The following is a 23,200-nucleotide window of genomic DNA, read 5'->3' as shown; positions in this document are numbered from 1 at the left end:
ACGGCTGATACAGGACTATAATGGAATAATAATAATAATAATAATTAAGGAGCAAGTACCAGTCGATTATGATGGATTTATGAAAGTCTTACAGACCCACAAGTATGGGAGCGCTGAATGCCCGTAGTACAAACCGGACTCATGATGCTGGCAGTCCGAGTCATTCTAGGCCCAGCTTCACACGCAGACTTGGGATCAATCAGTTCAAGCAATCTGATTAGTCATTTTTGATTCGATTGATCCCTCAGGACCTCTAGAATTGAAGTGAATTGATTGATCTATATTTTGGTAGTTTTTGAATTGAGTTTTCATTGTTTTGATTCGTTTTGATTCAAAATTTCCTTATCTAGCGATTAGAACTAGAAATTGCCTATAGAATGGTAGAAAAGCTAGTGGTAGACAAGGTGGTGATGATCTGGTAGATCAGATCATGTGATACTATCGATAAGATCACGTGATCTGATCCACTAGATCATCACCACCTTCAACACCACGAATATGGACTGCACGTGATTCAATCTATCAATCAGATCAATCAATCTAGCTCTCCAGAACTTGATTGATTGATTGAATTGAACGAAACAATCGATTTTCAATCAATCGAATCAACAGATTAATTGTTCCCCAGTGTGTTCACACACCTCGAGCCGCTTAGAAGGTCTCCAATTCAAGTCTAGCGTGTTCGATCGAAACATCTTCTGGCATCGCACATCAGCTTTAACGGTACCTTTTCCCACTCTGCATAATAGTGGGTGAATAATGCTTGCGACTACATACAGTGTTTCCTAGGTCATTCAATTTTTGTTTGCTGAGGAGATTGCCGGAATTTCAAGACATACAGTATGGGAGAAACTGTTCTTAGTTTGCCGTAAAGTAAGACATTTCTGGACTATATCACCACACCAGTTCTTGCGGTAGTTGTGCTCTATCACTTGCAACATCTGGCAAGATGACAAATTCACCAGAGCTAATCCGCTACCAACCGGTACTCCGAGATCGTCGAGACACTGGCCCTGACAAAAAGAATGCAATTGATCCAAAAGTAGAGGAATTTCGAATGGCACCCCTTGTTTGGTGGAATGTGAAGGAGCACGTTGAGCCCCAGCAACAGGTTCAACGTGGTTACGCGGTACTAGGCCATATTCCAGAGGCTGACAATGAACCACACGACAACGCATCCATCCCTAGTAGCACAACGCGAACCCCGGTTCTACTAAACACCGACTCACCCTGGTCTGCATTCCTGTGTGGTTCTCAAGGGTCTGGAAAATCGCATACTCTGTCGTGTATGCTCGAAAACTGTCTTTTGACCGACAAAAAGATCCTTTCTCGAGTTGGACTAAATCCTCACCCACTCGCCGGACTGGTGTTTCACTACGATCGGTGCCAGGGCAGCGGAGTTTGTGAGGCCGCCTATCTTTGCACCAACATTTCGACGACTGTTCTTGTAAGTCCAAGCAACTATGGTAGGCTGAAAATGGCATATGAAGCCATGGCAAAGAAGCAGCATGCAAAAATCTCCGTCAAACAGCTCTATGTCTTGCCAAAGTACCTTGATACAGAGAAGATGAAGACTTTGATGGCTGTGGGGAAAGAGGATGATGTGCCGTTGTACATGCAGGCCAGTTTCCCTCTCCTCTCCTCTCATAATGAAGATGTGCTAACTCAACTAGACAATACTCATGATTCTCCGCAAAATGGCTATCAAATCACAAGGTCTCGGCAAATTCGACTACATCACCTTCAAGAACGAGCTATCAGCCACCAAGTTCACCAGCGCCCAAGATGGTCCCATGAAACTCCGCCTTGACCTACTTGAATCATTCATGAAGCGTAGCAAGAACGGCGCTAGTATTCTGGCGAACACCGAAAACGACTTCCTGACTGGCACTCCAGGTTCTCTCACCATTGTAGACCTGACAGATCCTGTCATCGACGCTGACTCCGCTTGCGCGCTCTTCGATATATGCCTCTCTGTATTTATTCAGCAGACGCAGTGCGGAAAGATTGTCGCGCTGGACGAAGCGCACAACTACATGACGGAAGGCAGTAGTGCGGCTAAAGCCTTCACTGAGAAGCTCTTACGGACAGTGCGTGAGCAGCGACATCAAGCCGTCAGGGTCGTTATCGCAACCCAGGAACCTAGCATCAACACGCAGCTGTTGGATCTGTGTAGTATCACGATGGTGCACAGGTGTACGAGTCCTGCATGGTTCAACGTGCTTAAGCGACATGTTGCAGCGCTTTATCTGAACTTGCCGACGTCTTCTCAGGCTGGAGCAAGTGGCGGAGAGAAGGCAGAAATGCTTAAGGATGATACAGAACTGTTCCATGAGATTGTTCGGTTAAAGCTTGGAGAGAGTTTGCTGTTCTGCCCGTCAGCTGTGGTTAAGGTTATTGGAGGAGAGATAGGAAAGATGGAGGGGAGGTACGTCAAGTTCAAGACGAGACAAAGGGTCACAGCGGACGGGGGAAGGAGTAGGCTTGCTGCTGAAGGAACTTAAGGAAACTCACGACTGGCCCGATAGACACTACTGTGGAGGGCGATCTAGTGAGGGAAGAAAAAGGCAGGATATATATTGGAGTCCAGTTGGGTTTATCACTTCTACGCACTCGATATCTTTTCAAAAGGAATGAAACGAACAAATCATTTTTACCATAAAGACCATGAATTCATCTCTCAGTAGCTACCGTGATATCACAAAATACAACCAAAAAAACGCCAAAATGCTCTAGTCCATAATATCCACCTACACTAAAACCCCACGCTCAAAATCTGAAACTTGAAAAAAAAAGATTCTCAGCAGAAGGTGTGAAGAAGTGAAGAAGTTGATTTGATCTAGAAGGGAAAGCCACCAGGGAAACCTCCACCAGGGAAACCCCCACCCTGCTGGAACTTGAAGTTACCTCCACCAGGGAATCCGCCGCCGCCACCCTGCCTAAACATGAACTGCTGGCCGCCAAACGGCGAGCCCTGGAAGGGATTGCCATGTTGCTGCTCATTGCTGTTGGGATCATCACCACGGTCAAATCGTGCTTTGAGCTCCGGATCAGACAGGACTTCATACGCCTCGTTGACATCCGACATCTTCTTTTGCGCATCCTCTGGCGTCATGTTGTTCGCGGATGCCTTATCCGGGTGGTACATTTTGCTGAGCTTCCTGTACGCCTTCTTGATTTCGCGCTCATCAGCATCACGGGACACACCGAGGACCTTGTAGTAGTCCTTTTCCTTTGAGCGCTTGAGTAGGGTGCGGGCTTTTTGAAGGAGCTCGTCGATCTTTTGGTGCTGGTGGTGTTCGGCTGCGAGTTCGAGAGTGCGGATGCAATCTTCGAAGTCGTCGGCGTCGAGTTGGCCTTGGGCTTTGTGGATGAGGCCGTGGAGGGAGTTGGGGTTGAGTTGGAGGGCTTCTTTGCAATAGGGGGTTCCCTTTTTCAGGTTGTTCATTTCGACGTAGGCTTCGCAGGTCATTTCGACGAGGTTCTGGTAAAGGCCTTGAGGGGAGTTGGCGTAGATGTAACCCTTTTCTGTGTAGTCTTTGAAGTCTTGTTTGACCTCTTTCAACAGTCCTGGGTCTGACTCGCCACGGTCGATGAGGAGTTTTGATGCGGTGGCATACTGGCGCTTTTCGAAAAACTTGCGCACTTTCTTGATGTCCTTCTCGAGGTTCTTTTCTCTCCTGCGCAGCTTCATGCATTCCTTGGAGTCTGGATCTGACTGAAGGCATTGGGCAATGTGCTTGATTCCCTTGTCGGTTTCACCAAGGGAGTAAAAGGCCATGGCGGAGCTTTGAAGGTGAGGCTCAATGTCGCCCGTGTTGATTTGAAGAAGGTGTTGTAGGTCGCTGATACCCTCAACGACCTCACCCTTCTCGAAGCGACAGCGTGCTCTTGTCTTACGGATATCGTATGCGCCGTTTGCGACCACGATGGCAGCGCCTGCATTGGTGATGCAGGAGTCCCAGTCGCCTTTTTCGGCAGCCTCTTGTGCGATAAGAGCCGCAGCCTGTGCTTCTTCCAGCTGGGCGATTTCATCGGGCTTACCGGCTGCCTCGTAGTCCTTGCGCGCCGCAGCCCAGTCAGCTTTCCTTGCTCTTATCTTTGCTCGTTGCACCAATGCGCCCTCGAAGCCAGGCTTCAGTTCCAGCACCTTGTTGAAGTCCTGCTCTGCCTGAATTGTCTTGCCGATTTGGAGGTAGGCAGCGCCGCGTCGGAAGTAGGTGAGGTAGTTGCGCGGGTCACGGGAGATGGCCACATCGAAGTAGGTGAGGGCATCCTGGGTATTTCCAGTCGCCATCTGCACCGTGGCATCTTTGACTAGCTGCGACACGGGCGTGTCCGCGGGGATGTCAGCGGCAGACAGAGCGCTTGCGAGAGGGAGCAGCCCGAGGGCTAACGAGGAAAGTCGAAATATCATGTTGCGACGTTTGTGTAGTGGCGAATGTACAAGTAACGAGGGACTGTAGGCGGGCAAGGGCCTGAGAGAGGGGATAGTCCGCGCAAGGTGGCAGCGGCAGAAGCAGTTTATCTAGGCATGAGCGAAGGAGTGAAACAGGGTGAAGGGTAATATATGCGATTGTTATTTCCGTTCATGCAACTTGTCCTGATGTCGAGGCGGTGGTGCAGGGGCCACCCCGATCCTTGGACCCCAGGCACTCCAGGTACGCTAGTGGTGCGTCATGCATGCGGACACGGGCGGGCTAGTGCTGGCCTATCTCCATACTCCGCTATATCCTCACTGTCCGCCTCTTCTACCCTTGAACTCTGCCTCCTGCTTGCCGTGCTCTATATGTCTACCTCACTAATGTCTGCCATCCGCCTACGTATCGATGGACGTACATTCCGCGACTCCCATAACCGCGAAGTAACATTGCATGGCATCAACTGCGCCGCCGACGCCAAGTTCCCTGCGAATCCTAACCAACCCTCACACATACCTGACAACTTTTTCGATGGAGACAACGTTTCTTTTGTGAATCGGCCGTTTTCCCTGGACGATGCGGCAACACACTTTTCGCGGTTACGGAGTTGGGGGTACAACACCATCCGCTACATCTTCACCTGGGAGGCGATAGAGCATGCTGGACCAGGAAAGTACGACGAGGAGTGGATAGACCACACCATTGCTGTGCTACAAAAGGCCAAAGAGTATGGCTTCTACATATTCATGGATCCCCACCAGGATGTCGTAGGTAGCATTCCAATGTACTTGAATGTCTCTGTCCTAACACGTCACCCAGTGGTCACGATTCTCTGGAGGCTCCGGTGCACCCATGTGGACTCTTTATGCCTGCGGGCTGGATCCCGAGAAATTCGCGGTCACCGAAGCCGCCCTCGTACATAACACGTACCCAGACCCTGCGACTTATCCCAAGATGATCTGGACGACCAACTACACCCGCCTGGTATGTCAAGTCATGTGGACTTTGTTCTTTGGTGGCAGAGACTTTGCCCCAAAGGCCATCATAGACGGCAAAAATATACAAGACTACTTGCAAGAGCACTTTATCGGCGCATGCGAGCACCTTGCGAAGCGTATACACGAAGCTGGGGACCTCTGGCACGACCCGGTAGTTGGTTGGGAAAGCATAAACGAGCCCAATAGAGGCCTCATCAGCTATCAAGACATTACGCAGATTCCCAGCGAACAAAAGCTACAGAAGGGGACTTCGCCAACAGCTTGGCAGGCAATACTAACTGGATCTGGTAGGGCTTGCGAGATCGCGACTTGGGACTTTGGTGGCTTGGGACCTTACAAGAGCGGATCGGTTTTAGTAGATCCCGAGGGCACACAAGCATGGCTGTCGAAAGATTACGGCGACACTAAGTACGGCTGGAAGCGTGACGCTGGGTGGCGTCTGGGCGAGTGCTTGTGGGCGCAACATGGAGTATGGGACCCAGAGACCGACACAGTGCTGAAAAAGGACTACTTTGGAATCGACCCCAAAAATGGCGCTAAGATCAATTACGAATACTTTACGAACCACTACTGGCTGGCTCACTACCGGGCTTACAGCAAGATGGTTAAGTCTATTTTCCCAGATTCATTGATGTTCTTCCAGCCTCCGGTGCTTGAGATACCTCCAAACATCAAGGGCACCGAGGATGATGATCCCAATATCATCTTCTCGCCTCATTACTACGACGGCATTACTCTCATCACGAAAAAATGGTATGTTTCGATGTTTTAAAGTTTGCGACTATATCTAACATGACGTAGGAACCGAGTGTGGAATGTAGATGTTTTTGGGGTGCTGCGAGGAAAATATCTGACACCGGCATTCGCCATCAAGGTTGGAGAGACTGCCATTCGAAACTGCTTCTCACATCAACTCAAGGCGATCCGAGAAGAGGGTACTGAACATATGGGAGTGCACCCTTGCGTTTTCACTGAAATCGGCATACCGTACGACATGGACGACAAGTATGCGTATAAAACAGGCAACTACAGCAGTCAGATAGCGGCACTGGATGCCAACCACTTTGCACTTGAAGACAGCATGGCCAACGGGTTCGCGCTATGGACCTATGTTGTCAACGTAAGTCGAACTGCTGTTATGGGTGTTGCAAAACTAATGTGGAAATAGAACTGTCATTACTGGGGTGACCAGTGGAACGGAGAGGATCTATCGATATTTTCGTTGGACGACAAGGCAGTGCCAGCAGGACCTTTTTCACCAGAAGACTCTCGGGCATCGCTCGACAAGAACTCACCGACATATTCGCGGGCTCAGTCGTCGGATACACTCAGCGTCACGCCCACCAACCTGCAAAAGACGGTTTCTGTGGAGCAAATGAGCTCAACACGGACCGAGGGCGATGTGGCTGGACTTCGGGCCGCAGAAGCCTTTATCCGCCCTACGCCTGTGGCAGTGCACGGAGATGTCTCATCCTATGGGTTTGACCTCAGGAACTGCACTTTCAAGCTTGCACTCTGCGCGCCAAGTTCGACATCAGAGAATGCTCCAACAGTGTGCTACCTGCCCGAATTCCACTTCCCGTCGGGCCAGACAAGTGTTGAAGTCACCGGGGGCAAGTGGACAATTACTTCGGAAGAAACGAGCGGGGCATTGCAGCAGATACTGCGATGGTGGCATGCAGAAGGTGATCAGACGATAACGGTCAAGGGAGTGGTGCGGAAAGCCGGTAGTGCGCTAGGTACGGATGAGGATGAAGGGTACCTGCAGCAGTGCCAGAAGCAGGCGTGCGCAGTCATGTAAGCGAAGGGTAGAAAGTCGACGATATGTGGTTGTGGTGTTGCGGGGGGCTGTGGCCAATGCGCAGTGATGCAATTGTCATGCGACGCTCAGGTCACGCAGTCAGCGTGAAGGCGCAAAGTGCGGTGGTTTTGCAAACATATGAGGTTGGCCAGTGTTGTGTACATTGTCAGGCGTTTGGAGCGCATGCCAAAACAGTTTGATCAGATCATATTTGCGTGTGGTTGCAGAGCCGGGCGAAGACATGATGGCTTTTTTTTCATTGAAGCAGCTGACACCGCGTCGACGCGTGCCGTGGGCTTGGGACAAGCAGGCAGCAGAGCGCGTTTGTGGAACACGCAGACCGTGAAGTTGGGGCTGGAAGTTGTTTTTTTCACACGGCGTAGACGATCAAGCACACGTCTCAAGCGGCCGGATCCATAGACCTGGGCCTATTTATTGCACGCTACACCGCCATCTTGAGTGGTTTGTTGCAGACGGTGCGCGCCAAAGCTTGTCAAAGCCCCATCCTTGTCCTGTGCTGTGCATCTTCCGCTTTCAGAAACCTCCGCCCGAAACACCAGTGAGGACCAAAAGAATCCCCCAAGTCGACAATTCTCACCTCCATCGCGCGCACGCCTCTCCGCCACCCACTCCGCACACCTGACGCCACACGCCCATACGCCGCGGCCAGAGAAGCTGCCTGTCCACGATGAATGCTGGGGTTGACGACCAAGCCCCGCAAACAAGTCTAGCAAATGGCGGCAGCGGAGCGCATCACCACGACAATGCCCATTCAGACCTCTCGCAGGTTCTAGAGGCACTGCAGGCCATCTATGCCCCGACCTCGAGCAACGAAACCCGCCGACAGGCCACCGAATACCTCGAGCAAGCAAAGCGTCACCCCGAAGCCCCATCACACGGCCATACGCTCGCCCTCGACCGCTCGCAGCCTGCGCAACTGCGCTACTATGGCCTCACCATGCTTGAGCACTCCATCAAGTATGGCTGGGAGGACTACACCGTGGACCAAGGTACCGCGCTGAGAGGCTATGCCATCGAGCTTGCGCAGAACGTAACGGAGACCGACCCTGTCTACATTCGGAACAAGATTGCCCAATTATGGACAGAGATTGCCAAACGCAGCTGGGGCGCAGAGTGGTTAGACATGGATGAGCAATTAGTAGCCCTCTGGACAAACTCATTACACCACCAGGCCATAGTACTTTATGTCCTCGAAACCCTCTCCGAAGAGGTCTTCAATCGCGAAGATGCTACCGCTGGCCTGCGAGGCACCGACCTGGGGCGGGCCTGTGTCGAGATCTTCACGCCTCAAATTGTTATACAAGAGCAGCTTCCTACTAGGGAAAAAGGTCCTGATTTGCGGTGCGGAGACGAAGGTTGGTTGACGAGGCTATGCAAAAACCTGGATTGGTGCTTGGGACAGGACTACCAGAACCAGGAAAACGTCAAAGCCAGTGCTGTCAAATCCATGCATGCGCTTAGAGCCGCCATGCCATGGGTCATGCCCAAAGCCATTGCGGCCACTCAGGTCATCGAGGCTGTCTGCAAGGCTCTAGCCACACCAGCAGTCGAGATACAAATTGTATGGCGACTCAAGCCAACACGAGAACCCCGTCGCTAACATGAACCAGGCTGCAGTCGAAACCCTACAGGCTATATACAACCGAACGCACTTACACGATGACGAGTTTGTGGAGCTAGTATGCCCCATGTTTACACCAGGCAGCGTCTCGCTCCTTCGGGAAGTATACAATTGGACACTCGTGGACATGGACGTCAATGACATCGATGACCAGAAATATATGCTTTGCAAGAGGCTGTCTGAGGTGAGAATCACCATCTTAATCAACCCTGTGTCCATGACTAACGACCGCAGTTGGCAAACAACCTTGGTCTGTTCATTGAACAAAAGCCCCAATCTATTCCAGAGAACAGCGATCTCGCCGGTGTATTTGGTTTTCTGTACGACATTATGCGCAACCCAAGTCTTGTCGTTTCCATACCCGTCCTTCACTGTTGGACTAAGCTACTGCGATCGAGCGTTGTCCGCGAGTCTGACGTCGTGAACTCCATGGTTGGAGGTCTGCTCGAGACATGTTGTGCGCGATTGATCCGCTACGAGGCCCTTCCTGAAGATGCCGAAGACGTGACGTTGCAATTTTTGAATGAAGACATTGACACTGTTCCCGAACGACATGCCTTCCTAGGCAATTATAGGAGATTCTGCGCAGATGTAATCGAAGTACTTGTGCGCAAGACGCCGATTGAGGCTATGGAGCATATCCTTGCTCAAGCAACCAACATGTTGCAAAACCTGTACCGCGACCGTCCCTCTTTTCAACCACAGACATTTAGCAAAAACTCGCCCCAAGTCCTTCAGGTCGACGCCCAAGTTACGGTTATTGAGGCTGCTCTCAAAGGCTACATGAAATGGCAACAAAGTCAAGGCGAGGATGCCCAAGCCGATGAGCGAACGCGAAGTGTTCTAGAGGACTCACTAGAGCAATGGGGCCGTCAGATTCTGCAAGCGCAATTCGATGATCCTGAGGTTGCAAGAAAGATCATATCGCTCATGGCCACCCTTGCCACGAAGTCACTTGGCGACCGGCCTGGCTTTGCGCTAACTTTCCTTGAGTACATGCTTACCATACGTCTAGCGGATGACACCAGCTATGCTCAGTACTCGGAAGCAGTAAAGGACCTAGAGCGCATATGCAGCTTGGAGATGCAGAAACTAGCCATGAAGTTCGCCGATGATTTTATGAACGTCTACGAGCAATTAGAAGCAAAGATCAATGAGATGATCAATGACCCCACGACTGACGAACGCCAACGAATGGCATACTCTGCTTTCCTTTTCATCATCATACACAGGTGTACAACGTTAGACCACACCATTCAAACAGAGCGCATGAGACAGATGTTGAACCGCGTCAAGGAGGCATGGCAGAATGATGAGTTTACTAAAGCCATCTCTTCGTTCCAGTCTTTCTGCGACGTCCTGGGCATGGGCCAATTACCCGAATTCCTGTCTGCCAACAATTTTCGCGGCGTGCAGGATTGGTCTGAACAACAATTGCCTAGTGATGGTCAAGCGTTGCAAGCTTCAATCCTTGAGCGATCTCAACAACTGCCTCTGCGACTGACTAAGACGCTACTTGCAGCATCGACTGAGAAGTTGCGAGACGGTACTGCTGCATATGAGACTGCTGCAGCACTGTGGGCAGAGACGATACCTGTGCTACTTCCCAATCTTCTCCAGCTCGTGAGCCATGCGCAAGCATTTAACGACATTGACAGCAACTGGTCACACCTGCCGATCGAACTGCAACAGGTCATTCGACGTGTTCTGACTGATCGGTTCTGGCAAGCGGGCATCTCAACGGAAAGCAGAGATGACTTCTTCGCTAAGGTCAGTGGCTCCAAGTCCACCTACGAAGGTTTCGCGTCAACCGTTCGAGGCACTGTCCGACAAATCAGAGAGAGTTCTTACTACATACTCTACTCGTTGACAAGATTTCGAGACTTCTTCTATGGCATACAAGACTTACCGGGACCGCTCAGCCAAGCTCTCTTTGGGCACGCTGGTGCCTTGACCGCACATCACTTGTCCGTTCTGCTTACGGTATCTACGCATCTTATCGAGGGGTGTCCGTCACAGTTACGGTCACAGTTTCTACCGCCTATGATTCAAGGGCTATTCAGGGAACTAGACAGGAAGATCTCTGGGGAATGGAGCGAGATTGCTCGCCAAGTGGCGGAATCAGGGGATAATGACAACTTGACAGATGAGATGAAGACCGAAAGTATCCTTCGTCAGCTTACATACTCTTCGGTCTCGCTTGTCGCCGTCCTGCTTGATTCACGGCAGGGTAAGTTTGATTTCATTTCTGAGCAGGCGTGGGACGGGCGGTCGAAGTACCAATAGTATAGGGTTTTTCACTACTGTGGTTACTTGTTTCCGCTTCTTGAAATTAGAGAACTTGGTGCTAACATATACACACAGAGTTTGCTCGGCAAGATGATCAAAGTCGCAAGGAAGCCAATGCGCCACCAATGTGTGATTTCATTCTCACTACACCTTCAGTCTTGGAGCCGATTCTCCTCTTCTGCAACTCTACCATCCGTGTAAGAGACACTCGATCTGTCATCACTATTGTGCGTGTCATGCGGACGCTTCTTCCACGCTTCAAGGAAAAGTCTCCGATCCGGGATTATTTCTGCAATGACATTCTGAAATCTGCCATCACATCGCTACACGAACCATACTTTGTTGATTGCCAGAAGGAACTTGCGTCTCTGATTGCAGGTATCATCCATCTCGACGATGAGATTCCGCGCTCCATCATCCTTTCATTGCCTGGCATGGGTGACGAAGCTCGTGTCGACCGCCGGCTCGCAAAACTCCAAAGTGCGAACCGTCAGGATGAGAGGATGCAGAGGAGCATCGTCTTGGATCTGCTCAGTAGTATCAAGGGTGTAAGTATCCATGAGCAAGGTAAAATCCAGCGGCCAAAGGCAAAGTCTAGGACGGCGATGATGGAACAATACATGACTGTTGATCAGCAGCCAGCCATTGTTCGTGGAACGAGCCCGGGTCTTGCAGGCGTTGCTGATATGTTTGGGGGGCAGTAAGATAGAGCGATAATGCTAATGGTCTTGGGGGGAGGTGGGAAAAAAACCGGAAAGACAGGGGAATGATACCATGGGATGAATGGACAGCGGGGTATGGGGTACGGGTATGCATAGCATGGATATTGAGTTCATGGGGCTCAGCAGTCGCAGCTTTATGGAATGCGAGACCTTATTGTTTGATCAGGAGAGTCATTTGTAAGATGTAGTTTCTGTGTGGAGTCCTGTCCGAAGCAATTTTGCATCAAGCCATAATGCCAACAAGTCCTTCTGCTGCCCGTCTCTGTCTTTCTCACCTCTCTAAACAAAACAGGATGCCGGTGGGAAACTTTGTCTTGGTTGCGGGAAATATCCATTTTTAGTAGACCTGGAGTAGACCTGGAAGGTGATGATCATAATGAAGGGAACAAATTGCATGCGTTGTATTTCTCAAGTAACTATCTTACAGATGCAAAGCGATAACGAAGTTCAACAGATACCGCGGCGATTGGCTTCGGAACAATCGGAATACTCAATCCGGCTATTGAAGGGTCTCGGAACGACGCCCGACATTGCATGAGGATCCCACTTTGTGAAGATCGGCTTCAGGACAACACGCCGTATGTTTTCTTGTTGAGATCAGTTGGATTACAGTCATCGCTTCTTCATCAATATCTCCACGTTGTTGTATTAGCAGCACCACTCAATTTCTCGTCATCAACACACATCGACCTCGACAGGCAACATCACAATGGCGCCTCCACCAGCACCAGGCGTTTGGTGCCCCGCAGTCACCTTCTTCACCCCAGACAGCGAGACAGCGACCCTAGACCTCGTCGCACAAAAGCAATACTTCAGTTACCTCTCCAAGTCCGGGCTTACGGGACTCGTCATCCTCGGATCCAATGCAGAAGCCTTTTTACTCACACGAGACGAAAAGAGAGCACTCATGAAATGCGCCCGCGAAGCCGTCGGACCAGATTATCCCCTCATGGTCGGCATTTCTGGCTTCTCTGTCCCCCAGGTGCTAGAGAACATTAGCGACGCAATCGAGGCGGGCGCAAACTACGGATTACTGTTGCCAGCAGCGTACTACGGGCCTGCCACATCCAAAGAAGTCGTCATGGCATTTTACAACGAAGTCGCGCAAAAGAGCTCGTTGCCCATTGTCATTTACAATTTCCCGGGTATCTGCAGTGGTGTGGATCTCGATTCCGTTACTATTGCCGCGCTTGCGCAGCAGAACCCAGGCAAGATTGTGGGCGTCAAGTTGACGTGCGGGAGTGTAGCTAAGATTACGCGGCTCTGTGCTGAGCTCCCGAGCGACATGTTTTCGACGTTTGCAGGACAGGCAGACTGGATGATTGCTGGCTTGGCTGTTGGAAGCGCGGGATGCGTGTCGGCGTTTAGTAACGTTTTTCCTAAAGTCTGCTCGAAGATATACGAGTGGTATACGAGTGGCAAGACGCAAGAGGCGCTGGAGTTGCATCGTAAGGCTGCGCTGGCGGAGAGCCCGATTAAGGCTGGGATTGCGCCGACAAAGTACGCAGTTAGTCAGTATAGTGCGAAGGCGGCGGGGATTGAAGGTGCGGAGGAGAGGTTGGCTCCTAGACGGCCGTATATGCCGGTTAGTGAGGCGCTCAAGACGAGTGTCAAGAATACGATGGAGGAATTGGCTGCGATAGAGAATGGCTTGTAGATTAGCTTCAATCAGTACATGTTTCATTGGCGGCTACATAATGATCTAAGAAGGCTACCAAACATGAGCATTCATCAACTAATGACGTGATGTTCATAATAGTTAGACCGATGGCGATTTGGGACAAATCCATGCAGAGACCCTTGATTTAGCGCGCTGGCACGTGCCCTATCGATAACGCGAACATTCACGTCTCGAACTTTTTTTCCCCCAATCGCCAACGAAATACCCTATACATACAATATATACAATGACGGCTCAAAAAGGACCAAACGGTGTAGAAAAGAAGAAACGTGCGAAGAAGCGAAGGATAAGAACAGAAGGTAACATTAAATATCTACAGACGCAAAGCTGGAAAAACGCATGACCGCTAATGCTATGCGCAACCAGTCTCGTCCTCGAGCGAAAGCGACAGCGATGTCGCCAGCGAGAAGAGTGGTACACCTGTATCCCGCGACATAAGCGTACGCCATCTTCTTCTTCAATTCAATTCAAGATACCGAACCTATAATTGACACAGAAGCAACAGAACAAGGAAAAATCACCCGATGCCGTTGCACCCAAGGAATCAAACAAGAAATCCAAATCAACCTCCTCGGCACCGGATACAGATATAGCAATGGAAGATGCTCCTCCTCCTTCTCCTCCTAGTTCTTCTCAACCATCAGCCGCAAATCCTTCTGCAAGTCAGGCCAGCCAGGCTAGCAAAACAACCCAAGACGACTTCAGCGCCCTCTACCTGCGCAAGATCGCCGCAGAATTCGCAGATGATCTCGATAAAGTACGCGAAGCACCTGATTTCAAAGCGAGCAGCGTGCCGATGCTTATTCATGCGTTGAAGCAAGGGGAGACGTTGTTTAGTGGGGAGGAGAGGAGGAGGGTTGTTGGTGCTGCTAGTAAAGTCTGAGTGAGAGAGAGAGAAAGAGAGAGGGGGGGGAGTAATGAACGGAGTTTGGGACGCGATTTATTTATTTTTGGGTTGGAAGGGAGACAAGTACTACTAAAGGAGTTTAAACCGCCTCTCAGTTGTGAGGATAGTAATGGATCTTGATTGAGCTCCCGAAAAAACGCTAGAATATGCTTTCCCTCACAACGTGCTTAATGCGCTTCGATTTCCATGCCTGATCGCCATTCTAATTCGATGGTCCAGGCTAGTAGGTTTGGGTGCTTGATTACGACCATGTCGTGCGCCAGGCGCATAACTTTCTCCCTCTTCTCTGCTTTCTGGCCTGCGGCGAGAACCATGAGCGTGTCGTAGGCTCTCGCTAGGAGCTTCTCTTCGTACTCCCTTCGCAGCTCATCATCCCGCGTCCAATTGATAGCTTGTTCGTATATATCTTCCAGCGGGCTCGCGGCGTAGACTTCATTCTTGACAGCAGCGGTAGTGCCTTCAAGTGTTGCGCCGACGCGGAGGCGGCGCTCTTCGACGAGGCGCTTGATGGTTGCAGCGTCGTGTGCCTCGTGAATTTCGGCGATACGATTGTATACTTTTGCGGGGTCAGTGAGGCGGCCTTCGAGGTAGGTGTATACGGGGGAAGAGGGTAGTTGTGTGCTGAGGGCGCGGGCGTATTGCATTTTTGTGCCGTGGGCGCGGGCATGGTCGACGAGCTTGTCGATTGCGGATTGGGATTTGTTGGCGTCGTCGCTGGAGTTTTGTTAGTGCGTGCTCTTTCACTTTGTGAAGTAATTCGAACGTACAGTTCCATGTATATTTGTGCCAGTGCCAGACCAACGTCAATGTTCTCGTCCACCTTTGCGCCCTTGAGCCCCTCGTACATGGCCCTCAAACCCAGCCATGCCTGGGGATCTTCAGGCTTGATCTTAGTCGCTTTGTAGTAGGCTTTTGCGGCCTCATCGAATTTGCTTAGTCCATCGTTTGCACGGCCCAGGAACAGATACGCAAAGTAGTTGTCTGGGTCTTTGTCAATTACTGCTTTGGCCTGGTTCTTCGCTTCCTCCCAGTCCTTTGCGCCAATTGCAGCTTTGGCAGCTTTGAGCGCCGTCTTCGTAGACATGGCGTCAGTACGAATCTAGGTGTTGACGAACCGGCCGTCTGTACGACGGGATGCTTGCTATGAATGCGCCATGGAGGGTTGAGTTGCATGTGTACGTAGGTGGGGCGCGCGAGATCCAATGCCGCACGGCACTTTGGCGCGTTAATCCCGACTTCGATCAGTCCAACAAAGACCATCATTCTGCGTTGGCAGCTGGAAAATCATCTTCCCTCAGTACTCTTCCGTCGAAATCTCACGTGTGCGGCCTTTATTGCATTGACCGAGTAGCAATACCATCAAGCCGCCGTCATGGCGTCACACACAGACAGCGCACATGACTTGCTGGATCTGGACATCTCAACATTACGGCAATTCATCGAGGTATTCCCGAACGAGGGTCTATCAAAAGTCATCATAGGCTGGCTCAGCAGTGGCATAGCAAAATACCCGCTCACTACAGAGAGCGATTCAAAAGAAGGGCCGGACTTGAGTGAAGGCGGGGTAGCCCTTACCCAAGATGTTCCAGTCTCACAGGAAGATTGCCTGGTGTTGATGACCGAAGGTCTTAGCGAAGCTCCAAAGTCTCCCCTAGCTCACTGCCTTCTCGGAGATTATTACCTGTTCCTTGAGGAGTATGAGAGTGCAGTCGAGACTACCAGAAAAGGTCTCAAGTACGCGGCTGCGGAGGCCAAAAAGACTGATTTGTCGTTCCAAAAGACACGTGATGCTCTGAGCAGCACTCTCGCCACTGCTTTGGTCTACTACCAAGCACCAAGAAACCACTTGGAAGCCAAAGGTATTTTCGAATCCATTTTGAAACGCAAACCTCAGTTCACCTCCGCACTCATTGGCATTGGACTGGTCCTAGAAGAAGAGGAAGAATACGAGAAGGCTTTCCAATTTCTAGAGCAGGCATTGCAACAAGATCCCTCAAATGGCCGCATCGGTGCGGAGTCAGCCTGGTGTCAGGCTTTGGCTGGGGACTACAAGACTGGATTGGAAAGGCTACAACAGTATCTTGATTATCCCCAACTCGATGCAACCAAGCAACGTGGCCGTGAGCTTCGAGCACAGACCCTCTATAGGATGGGTGTTTGTCTATGGGAACTCGATCACTCAAAAGCCGCGCGAAAAGATCGACAAAGGACATATGCCAAGCTACTTGCAGCTATCAAAGCAAATCCAAATTATGCCCCTGCATACACACTCCTCGGTATATTCTATGAGGACTACAACAAAGACCGCAAGCGCGCCAGGCAGTGTTTCCAAAAGGCTTTTGAACTGTCACCTTCTGAGATTGTGGCAGCCGAGCGATTAGCCCGTCTTTTCGCCAACCAAGGAGAATGGGACATCGTTGAAGTTATCGCTCAGCGAGTAGTGGACTCTGGCAAGGCCCGGCAAACACCTGGTTCGAAGCGAAAGGGCATCAGTTGGCCATACTCAGCTCTCGGCGTGGTCCAAATGAACAAGCAAGAATACCAAAAGAGCATAGTATCATTTCTTTCAGCATTGCGCATCAATCCAGACGACTACTACTCCTACGTCGGTCTTGGTGAGAGCTATCATAATTCTGGACGATACAACTCGGCCTCTCGTGCTTTCAACTATGCCGAGAACCCCACAGATGGCGTGGTAATGAAGAGATCAGACGAGGAGGGATGGTTCACAAAGTACATGTTGGCCAACGTCAATCGCGAACTAAGCGAATTTGACGAAGCCCTCGCTGGTTACGAAGCGGTACTCGCAGTACGACCGAAAGAGTTTGGCGTATCCATCGCATTACTGCAGACACTTGTTGAAAAAGCATGGCATTGTGTCGAGACTGGTTTCTTTGGAGAGGCTGCCGACAGTGTAACTCGAGGTATCGAAGTTGCCGACACCATTACAGAATACAAGCCTGACGCCTTCAACCTGTGGAAGGCAGTCGGTGATGCTTGCAGTATATTTAGCTGGGTTCAAGACAAGCTTGATCAATGTCCATTCGAGCTGGTTGTCAAGGTTCTGCAAAGCAAGTCAGACATGGACCTTGACTTCGATGCGCACAAAGACATTGATGGGCTTGGTCAGGCAGAGCTGGCTTCACTTTCCACGAACAGGGATTCGATCCTGACAAAAGTCCTCAAGGCTGCGATTCTGGCTCAAAAGAGAGCAATCGTAAGCTGTGCACACGACATACACGCACAGGCAGTAGCTTGGTACAATCTTGGCTGGACCGAGTACAGAGCTCACGTTTGCCTAGAGCAAGAATCTGGCGAGGACACTAAACTAACGACATATCTTCGAGCAGCTATGAAGTGCTTCAAGCGTGCGATTGAGCTTGAGGCTGGTAACTCTGAGTTCTGGAACTCGCTTGGTGTAATTACGACAACATTAAGCCCAAAGGTCGCTCAACATGCTTTCGTCCGGTCGTTGCATCTAAACGAGCGAAGTGTGCACACCTGGACTAACCTCGGGGCGCTCTATCTGCTCCAGAATGATACCGAGCTCGCTCATGCAGCCTTCTCGAGGGCACAGTCGCAAGACCCCGATTACTCTCTAGCATGGGTAGGCGAGGGCATCATTGCACTACTTACTGGCGATTCCAACGAAGCGCTATCCCACTTTACTCACGCGTTTGAACTCTCAGAGTCGTCGCTACTCCTCACCAAGCGACAGTATGCGGTTTCAGCGTTTGACTTCCTAGTTTCTTCCCCGTCGACTTCAAGTGATATCACAAGCCTCATACAGCCGCTCTTTGCGCTCCAACAATTAAGTATACAAGCGCCATATGATATCCCGCACAAACATCTTGCGGCGTTGTTCTTGGAGCGTGTAGGCAATTATGATGCGGCTGTGACTGCTTTGGATATGGTCAATGAGACCGTCGAGCAGGAATACGAGAAGACTGAGTCGATGAAGTCACTGGCTCGGGTGGCCCAAGCCAAGACGGATTTGGCCCGCAACCTTCTCGCCACTGGATCCGACGAAATGGCAGTAGAAGATGCCGAAACTGCTCTCGATCTTCTCTCAGAGATTCAAGGCGATTCCAAACAGACTGCTCTGTCTAAAGACCAGATTGCAAAGACCAAACTATCCGCCCGTCTCACAGCTGGTCTCGCACATTACTTCTACGGCTCCTTTGACGCAGCGATAGCATATTTCCGCAGAGCCCTAGAAACAACTGGTGCAAATCCTGACATTATTTGTATCTTGGCCGAGGTTCTCTGGGCCAAAGGCGGTAAAAATGAGAAGCAAGTAGCTCGTGATCAGCTCTTCGCTGCCATTGAGAAACATGACGGTCATGTGGGTTTACTGACCCTCATTGGCGCCATGACAGTTCTCGACGATGATCTCGAAACCATGGAAGCTATCAAGGACGACCTCAATCGCATGCGCACAAACAAGGATCTCAGTGACCACCAGCTGGCGCGGGTAGAAAAGGTCATGGAAGCTATATCCATCAGTCTCGGTGGCGAGGAGCAAGAACTCGACGAGGCACGTCGAAGCGTCATGCTAGCGCCTTTCAAGCATACTGGTTGGGCGGAGCTCGCAGATGCCACCGGCGGTAATGAATTCGCCAGTACACTTGCAAGAGAAACGGCAATGCACAATGCGCCTCCTAAAGGCTCGCTTGGTGCTGCTGGCTTGGCTGGTGCAATGAATAGTACTGGAGATGTTGGAGATGCCCAAAGGGCCATAGTATTGGCTCCGTGGTGTAAGGATAACTGGGGTGGATTGACTCAATGCATTCAGAGTGCTTAGTTGTTGTATGTGGAATTTAATACGCATTCTAGCAAACACTATGCAAAAGCTTTTGTTCTTCAAACACAGTTTCAGTAGCGCCATCTCGAGGATAGAGACGCTCGATTCTTGAATATAAGCCTGAGCTAATATGGTGTAATCAAACACATGTCTTGAGTATTGAGGGCATATCTCAATGTCCAAGTGGAGAAGATTAACAGCATTTACCATTTAATATTCAAGGGCATTCTACCCAAGGTACTTGTATGAGAATTTAAGTTTCAACTTCCCAGAGCCATGGTATTGTGATTAATCCAGAATCGCCTCTCTCAACTAACGTGAACCCCTTTCTGGCGGAACAACCACCGTGACGGACAAAATTATAAGTACCTTCACTTCATTGTAATATCGTAGGTAATGGGTAACATAACACTTGCTTTTGATCACTTAGATGTACACTAGGGCCGATTTTAGATTCATGAATACTTATTAACATAAAAATCACAGGGGTATAACCAGCTTCCCTCTATGTATGCAAAGACACCTATTTTATCCCCATACTAAATCTCGCCATTTTCAAGGCCACCGCCGTCGCTATTGTCCGTTGCGATGTATATTGCTTCCATACCCATGAAGAGATTCAATAGGGTCACTCAGGTCTGACTTTTCTAACAGCAGGAGGTCGACTGTCCTCGCTCATGTGAGCACTTCGTCACATGATCTTGTGTTACAGCAACCCATCCTTCTAGGCTCCAGCGCCTAATCCTCACCCAATCAGCTCAATACATGTGTCAGGGCTTGAACAGTCTGCTCTATTAGCCTAAAAACTGCCCAAATCCCCAGAGTAACACATCTAGTGTCCCCAACACTACCTTTACTTCGAGAGTTGCTTCAACTCTACACACAATGTCGAAATCAGTGGCTCTCCCGCGTGTGACGCCCACAAAAGATTCCGCATGGTCTTCTCTTGTGCGTCGGAGTATCGCCGCTTGGAATGATCTCGTACCTGATGAGCAGCCGGACTCCAAAGACCTCCATAAGGAATTGTTAAGCGGATATCACTCCTTGGACGACTTTCTTGCTGAGAGTCCCAATTCCGTCACTTTTTGGTTCTTCCAAAGACGAGGTGCTTTCATGTCGCAAAGGCGCTTCAGGAAGTGGTCCAGCGAAGTCTTAGATGACTATGTTCTCATACCTGCCGCGCGCGGCTATGTTTGGCGGACAGATTGCTTTTTCGTCAGTCATTTCTGGCGCGACAGGAAGAATCCCGATCCAGATGGGCAGACCCTACGCCTTCACCAAGCTGAACTGAAGGCGCAAACATGGTCATACATCTGGGTGGACTGGACATGCCTGCCTCAACATCCACGATCACCGTCAGAAGAAACGTACTTCCATCACGGCCTGCGGACCATGTCAGGCATCATCCGCAACGCTGCCTTCATATACTTTTACCCGCCTTTTAGGCCACGCCTATGGATATTATATGAGGTAGCCGAGTACTACCTCACATGCTCCGGAGGCCTGCCAAAGACACACGATATCGAATTGTTTCTTGAGCATATCGATGAGATGATTGAAAAGGGGGTCCAGAAGACGTTGGAGAAGCACCGTTACCATTGTTACGAAGACCGCGATAGACAGTACCTGACATCTTGGCTGGAACTGCTTGTTCTTTTCCAGCAGCTCAAGGTTGACATTGATCTCGTACGAATGATAATGGACAACATGACATGGTCCGATGCAGGTTCGCTGACATATCTGGGGTTGTTGGAACTGAACAGATATGAAGGCTCCCTGACATACCTTGGGGACAAGCATACCTTCACGCCATTTCCAAAATGGGTTAGTACCAGTCATCTGTATACTGGACACCCGCTAACAGACTGCACTAACTAGGATAACGAGACGAACCCTTAAGACCTCGTACCTCGGTACTGTGCAGAATAGTAGCAGGAATCTGCCCTTGGAAGCTTGGAGGCAAGTCACAAAGTGACATCAGAAGGTTAGAGGTTTGAGCGATTTTCAAGGCTGGAAGGCATCAACGTCGTTTCTATGAATGTCACCTCTTTCAAGCGGTAAGATTGTAAGGTTCTTCCACACCAGTTGTTTCGGCGCAAAGAGACGTACGTTGGTCATTTAAGTGTCTGAAACAAACATACAACCGTGGTGAACATTCAAATACAAAAAACGCGACTCAAAACCAATCGGCGCTAATGCACTGACGGTCTCGGAGATGACTCAAAAAAAAACTAAAAATTAAGATGTAGTTGCTTTTCTACCCACATCAACGTTTGACAGTACGCCAATAACAAATTTCACGACAATACGAAACATCATCAAAATAATCACCCATCCATCACCATCTCTTCCTCAAAGATCTTCCGGGGGTCGCGTGATCTTCGTCAAATGATCCCCATTCAACTCCTTCAAAATCTTGCCTAGACCCTCATGGCTATAGTCTTTCTCGTTCCACATATCCTGCTCACAGTCAGTAACTACCTTCTATCACCAACACCCACAAACTGCATCGGCTCTGTAAAATCAACAGTTCAAACATACCTTGTGATACCTCACCTTACCCTCCTCATCAAGCGTCAACGTAACCAAACTATTAACCTTCTTGGCAACAGGCACAGGCTTCGGCGTATACTCCTGCTGCAGCTTGAAGATAATCTCATCGGGTTTGGATGAAACGACTTCTGTCTTGATAGTCCAGCTGCTTTTCATGAGGATGGGTATGCCTATCACACGTCAATAAAGCTTTCCCATCTTCATTACAGTGTATAGGGTGGAAGGTTGGCAAGCTACATACCATACCACTGGCCCGCAATCTTGTATCTTGTGTCGCAATAACTCCACGGGTCGTCGTATACAGCTTCTTTGGCGTACACCATCATATCATCTTTGCTCGCACTTCCAGAGTACAAGTTGCATATGGATTGTACGATTTTCTCCCTCTCAGGCTCTAGTTTGATCGAGTTTTCAGGATGCGGTTCGTAGTCCACGCCTGAGGAGGTGTTTTGCGAAGGATCGGGATTCTGGGTTAGTGAGACGGGGTCGGGTCGTTTCTCGTAGTCGTTTTCGAGGCGTGCGCCGAGGGTGTCCTTGCCGGATTTGCCTGTTACTGGGAGAGTCATTTCTATTGATTTTGATATTGGATTAACATGGAACGTACAGTCTATGAGGATATTGCTACTTTTGATGGGCGCGATGTCTTGACGTCATGGTTGGTCAGGTATGCGAGCGCCCCCTCGGAACGTAGAACATCTGCATGAACCAGCTCTACGCATACTTCGTGAGGTGGAAATACATCGATATTAATTTGAAGGTATGCTATATGTCTATGCGGATCAGTTGTTTTGATATGGACCTTGTAGGCCATCGATATACTACCCATCAGATTAATTACTAGTGCCCAAACCAGAGCCAGTGCATTCTAATAATCGCACCCAATCATACTACTAATAATATCTAAAGAGTTACTCCTCATCTGAAATGCACTACCTACTATGTCTGTTATCACGATTAATCGATTCACCATCTAGGGAACAGGCTTCCGATACTGGTGCTGCGCTCTGGACTCGAACATGATTGACAAATGGAAGAAACGTGTGGTTCCTATGAGGAAATGGGGTGATGTGATCCGCACCGTAAGCCTCACAGCACTCTATCGTATATACCTGGTAGGGTGAGGGGTTTGGTTACCCGGTAAATGGCTGTAGCACGTAAGAGGGCTACGATAGTGCTTAAGCCATCTTCTCAACGGTAATGAACAAAATCTTCATTCCACGTAGGCCAATATTTTCAATTTTACTCGGATACTAGATCAGATCATGTCTCGACTTTGATTGTCTTTGTGTAACGTGTTTTACAAGCGAGCGGGCCATACAAGCGAGCGGGCCACCCCACCAACTTTGCGCACCTCTCTAACTCTGATCAACTATGGCCCTATC

At 49.9% G+C, this 23,200-nt stretch overlaps 10 protein-coding genes across 10 annotated transcripts; 7 read left to right on the top strand and 3 right to left on the bottom strand.

Annotated features, from left to right (window-relative positions):
• Positions 1-949: 949 nt before the first annotated feature.
• COCCADRAFT_110233 (uncharacterized protein) lies at positions 950-2,504 on the top strand (the record flags this gene model as incomplete). Its single annotated transcript, XM_007719493.1, has 2 exons — positions 950-1,447; positions 1,674-2,504. The coding sequence occupies 2 exons, from the start codon at positions 950-952 to the stop codon at positions 2,502-2,504; spliced, it is 1,329 nt and encodes a 442-aa protein (XP_007717683.1).
• Positions 2,505-2,839: 335 nt separating this feature from the next.
• On the bottom strand, positions 2,840-4,417 carry COCCADRAFT_30639 (uncharacterized protein; the record flags this gene model as incomplete). Its single annotated transcript, XM_007719492.1, has 1 exon — positions 2,840-4,417. The coding sequence occupies one exon, from the start codon at positions 4,415-4,417 to the stop codon at positions 2,840-2,842; it is 1,578 nt and encodes a 525-aa protein (XP_007717682.1).
• Positions 4,418-4,804: 387 nt separating this feature from the next.
• On the top strand, positions 4,805-7,220 carry COCCADRAFT_9537 (glycoside hydrolase family 5 protein; the record flags this gene model as incomplete). The annotated part of the gene is made up of 4 exons (XM_007719491.1): positions 4,805-5,188; positions 5,241-6,172; positions 6,221-6,539; positions 6,588-7,220. The coding sequence occupies 4 exons, from the start codon at positions 4,805-4,807 to the stop codon at positions 7,218-7,220; spliced, it is 2,268 nt and encodes a 755-aa protein (XP_007717681.1).
• A 688-nt stretch (positions 7,221-7,908) lies between these two features.
• On the top strand, positions 7,909-11,855 carry COCCADRAFT_9536 (uncharacterized protein; the record flags this gene model as incomplete). The annotated part of the gene is made up of 4 exons (XM_007719490.1): positions 7,909-8,802; positions 8,852-9,046; positions 9,097-11,092; positions 11,227-11,855. 4 exons carry the CDS (start codon positions 7,909-7,911, stop codon positions 11,853-11,855), a joined length of 3,714 nt encoding a protein of 1,237 aa, XP_007717680.1.
• A 727-nt stretch (positions 11,856-12,582) lies between these two features.
• On the top strand, positions 12,583-13,530 carry COCCADRAFT_9535 (uncharacterized protein; the record flags this gene model as incomplete). Its single annotated transcript, XM_007719489.1, has 1 exon — positions 12,583-13,530. The coding sequence occupies one exon, from the start codon at positions 12,583-12,585 to the stop codon at positions 13,528-13,530; it is 948 nt and encodes a 315-aa protein (XP_007717679.1).
• Positions 13,531-14,251: 721 nt separating this feature from the next.
• COCCADRAFT_70639 (uncharacterized protein) lies at positions 14,252-14,431 on the top strand (the record flags this gene model as incomplete). Its single annotated transcript, XM_007719488.1, has 1 exon — positions 14,252-14,431. A coding segment is annotated over one exon (180 nt), but the record flags the coding sequence as incomplete, so codon positions are not given.
• Positions 14,432-14,628: 197 nt separating this feature from the next.
• On the bottom strand, positions 14,629-15,545 carry COCCADRAFT_110240 (uncharacterized protein; the record flags this gene model as incomplete). Its single annotated transcript, XM_007719487.1, has 2 exons — positions 14,629-15,175; positions 15,229-15,545. The coding sequence occupies 2 exons, from the start codon at positions 15,543-15,545 to the stop codon at positions 14,629-14,631; spliced, it is 864 nt and encodes a 287-aa protein (XP_007717677.1).
• A 288-nt stretch (positions 15,546-15,833) lies between these two features.
• COCCADRAFT_110234 (uncharacterized protein) lies at positions 15,834-19,265 on the top strand (the record flags this gene model as incomplete). The annotated part of the gene is made up of 1 exon (XM_007719486.1): positions 15,834-19,265. One exon carries the CDS (start codon positions 15,834-15,836, stop codon positions 19,263-19,265), a length of 3,432 nt encoding a protein of 1,143 aa, XP_007717676.1.
• Positions 19,266-20,150: 885 nt separating this feature from the next.
• COCCADRAFT_41388 (uncharacterized protein) lies at positions 20,151-21,507 on the top strand (the record flags this gene model as incomplete). The annotated part of the gene is made up of 2 exons (XM_007719485.1): positions 20,151-21,089; positions 21,481-21,507. 2 exons carry the CDS (start codon positions 20,151-20,153, stop codon positions 21,505-21,507), a joined length of 966 nt encoding a protein of 321 aa, XP_007717675.1.
• A 110-nt stretch (positions 21,508-21,617) lies between these two features.
• COCCADRAFT_110231 (uncharacterized protein) lies at positions 21,618-22,384 on the bottom strand (the record flags this gene model as incomplete). Its single annotated transcript, XM_007719484.1, has 3 exons — positions 21,618-21,725; positions 21,807-21,988; positions 22,060-22,384. The coding sequence occupies 3 exons, from the start codon at positions 22,382-22,384 to the stop codon at positions 21,618-21,620; spliced, it is 615 nt and encodes a 204-aa protein (XP_007717674.1).
• Positions 22,385-23,200: the final 816 nt, after the last annotated feature.

Source organism: Bipolaris zeicola (genome assembly GCF_000523435.1).
Source record: "Bipolaris zeicola 26-R-13 unplaced genomic scaffold scaffold_314, whole genome shotgun sequence".
Lineage (NCBI taxonomy): Eukaryota > Fungi > Ascomycota > Dothideomycetes > Pleosporales > Pleosporaceae > Bipolaris > Bipolaris zeicola.
This window is presented reverse-complemented; position numbering and strand designations above follow the sequence as displayed.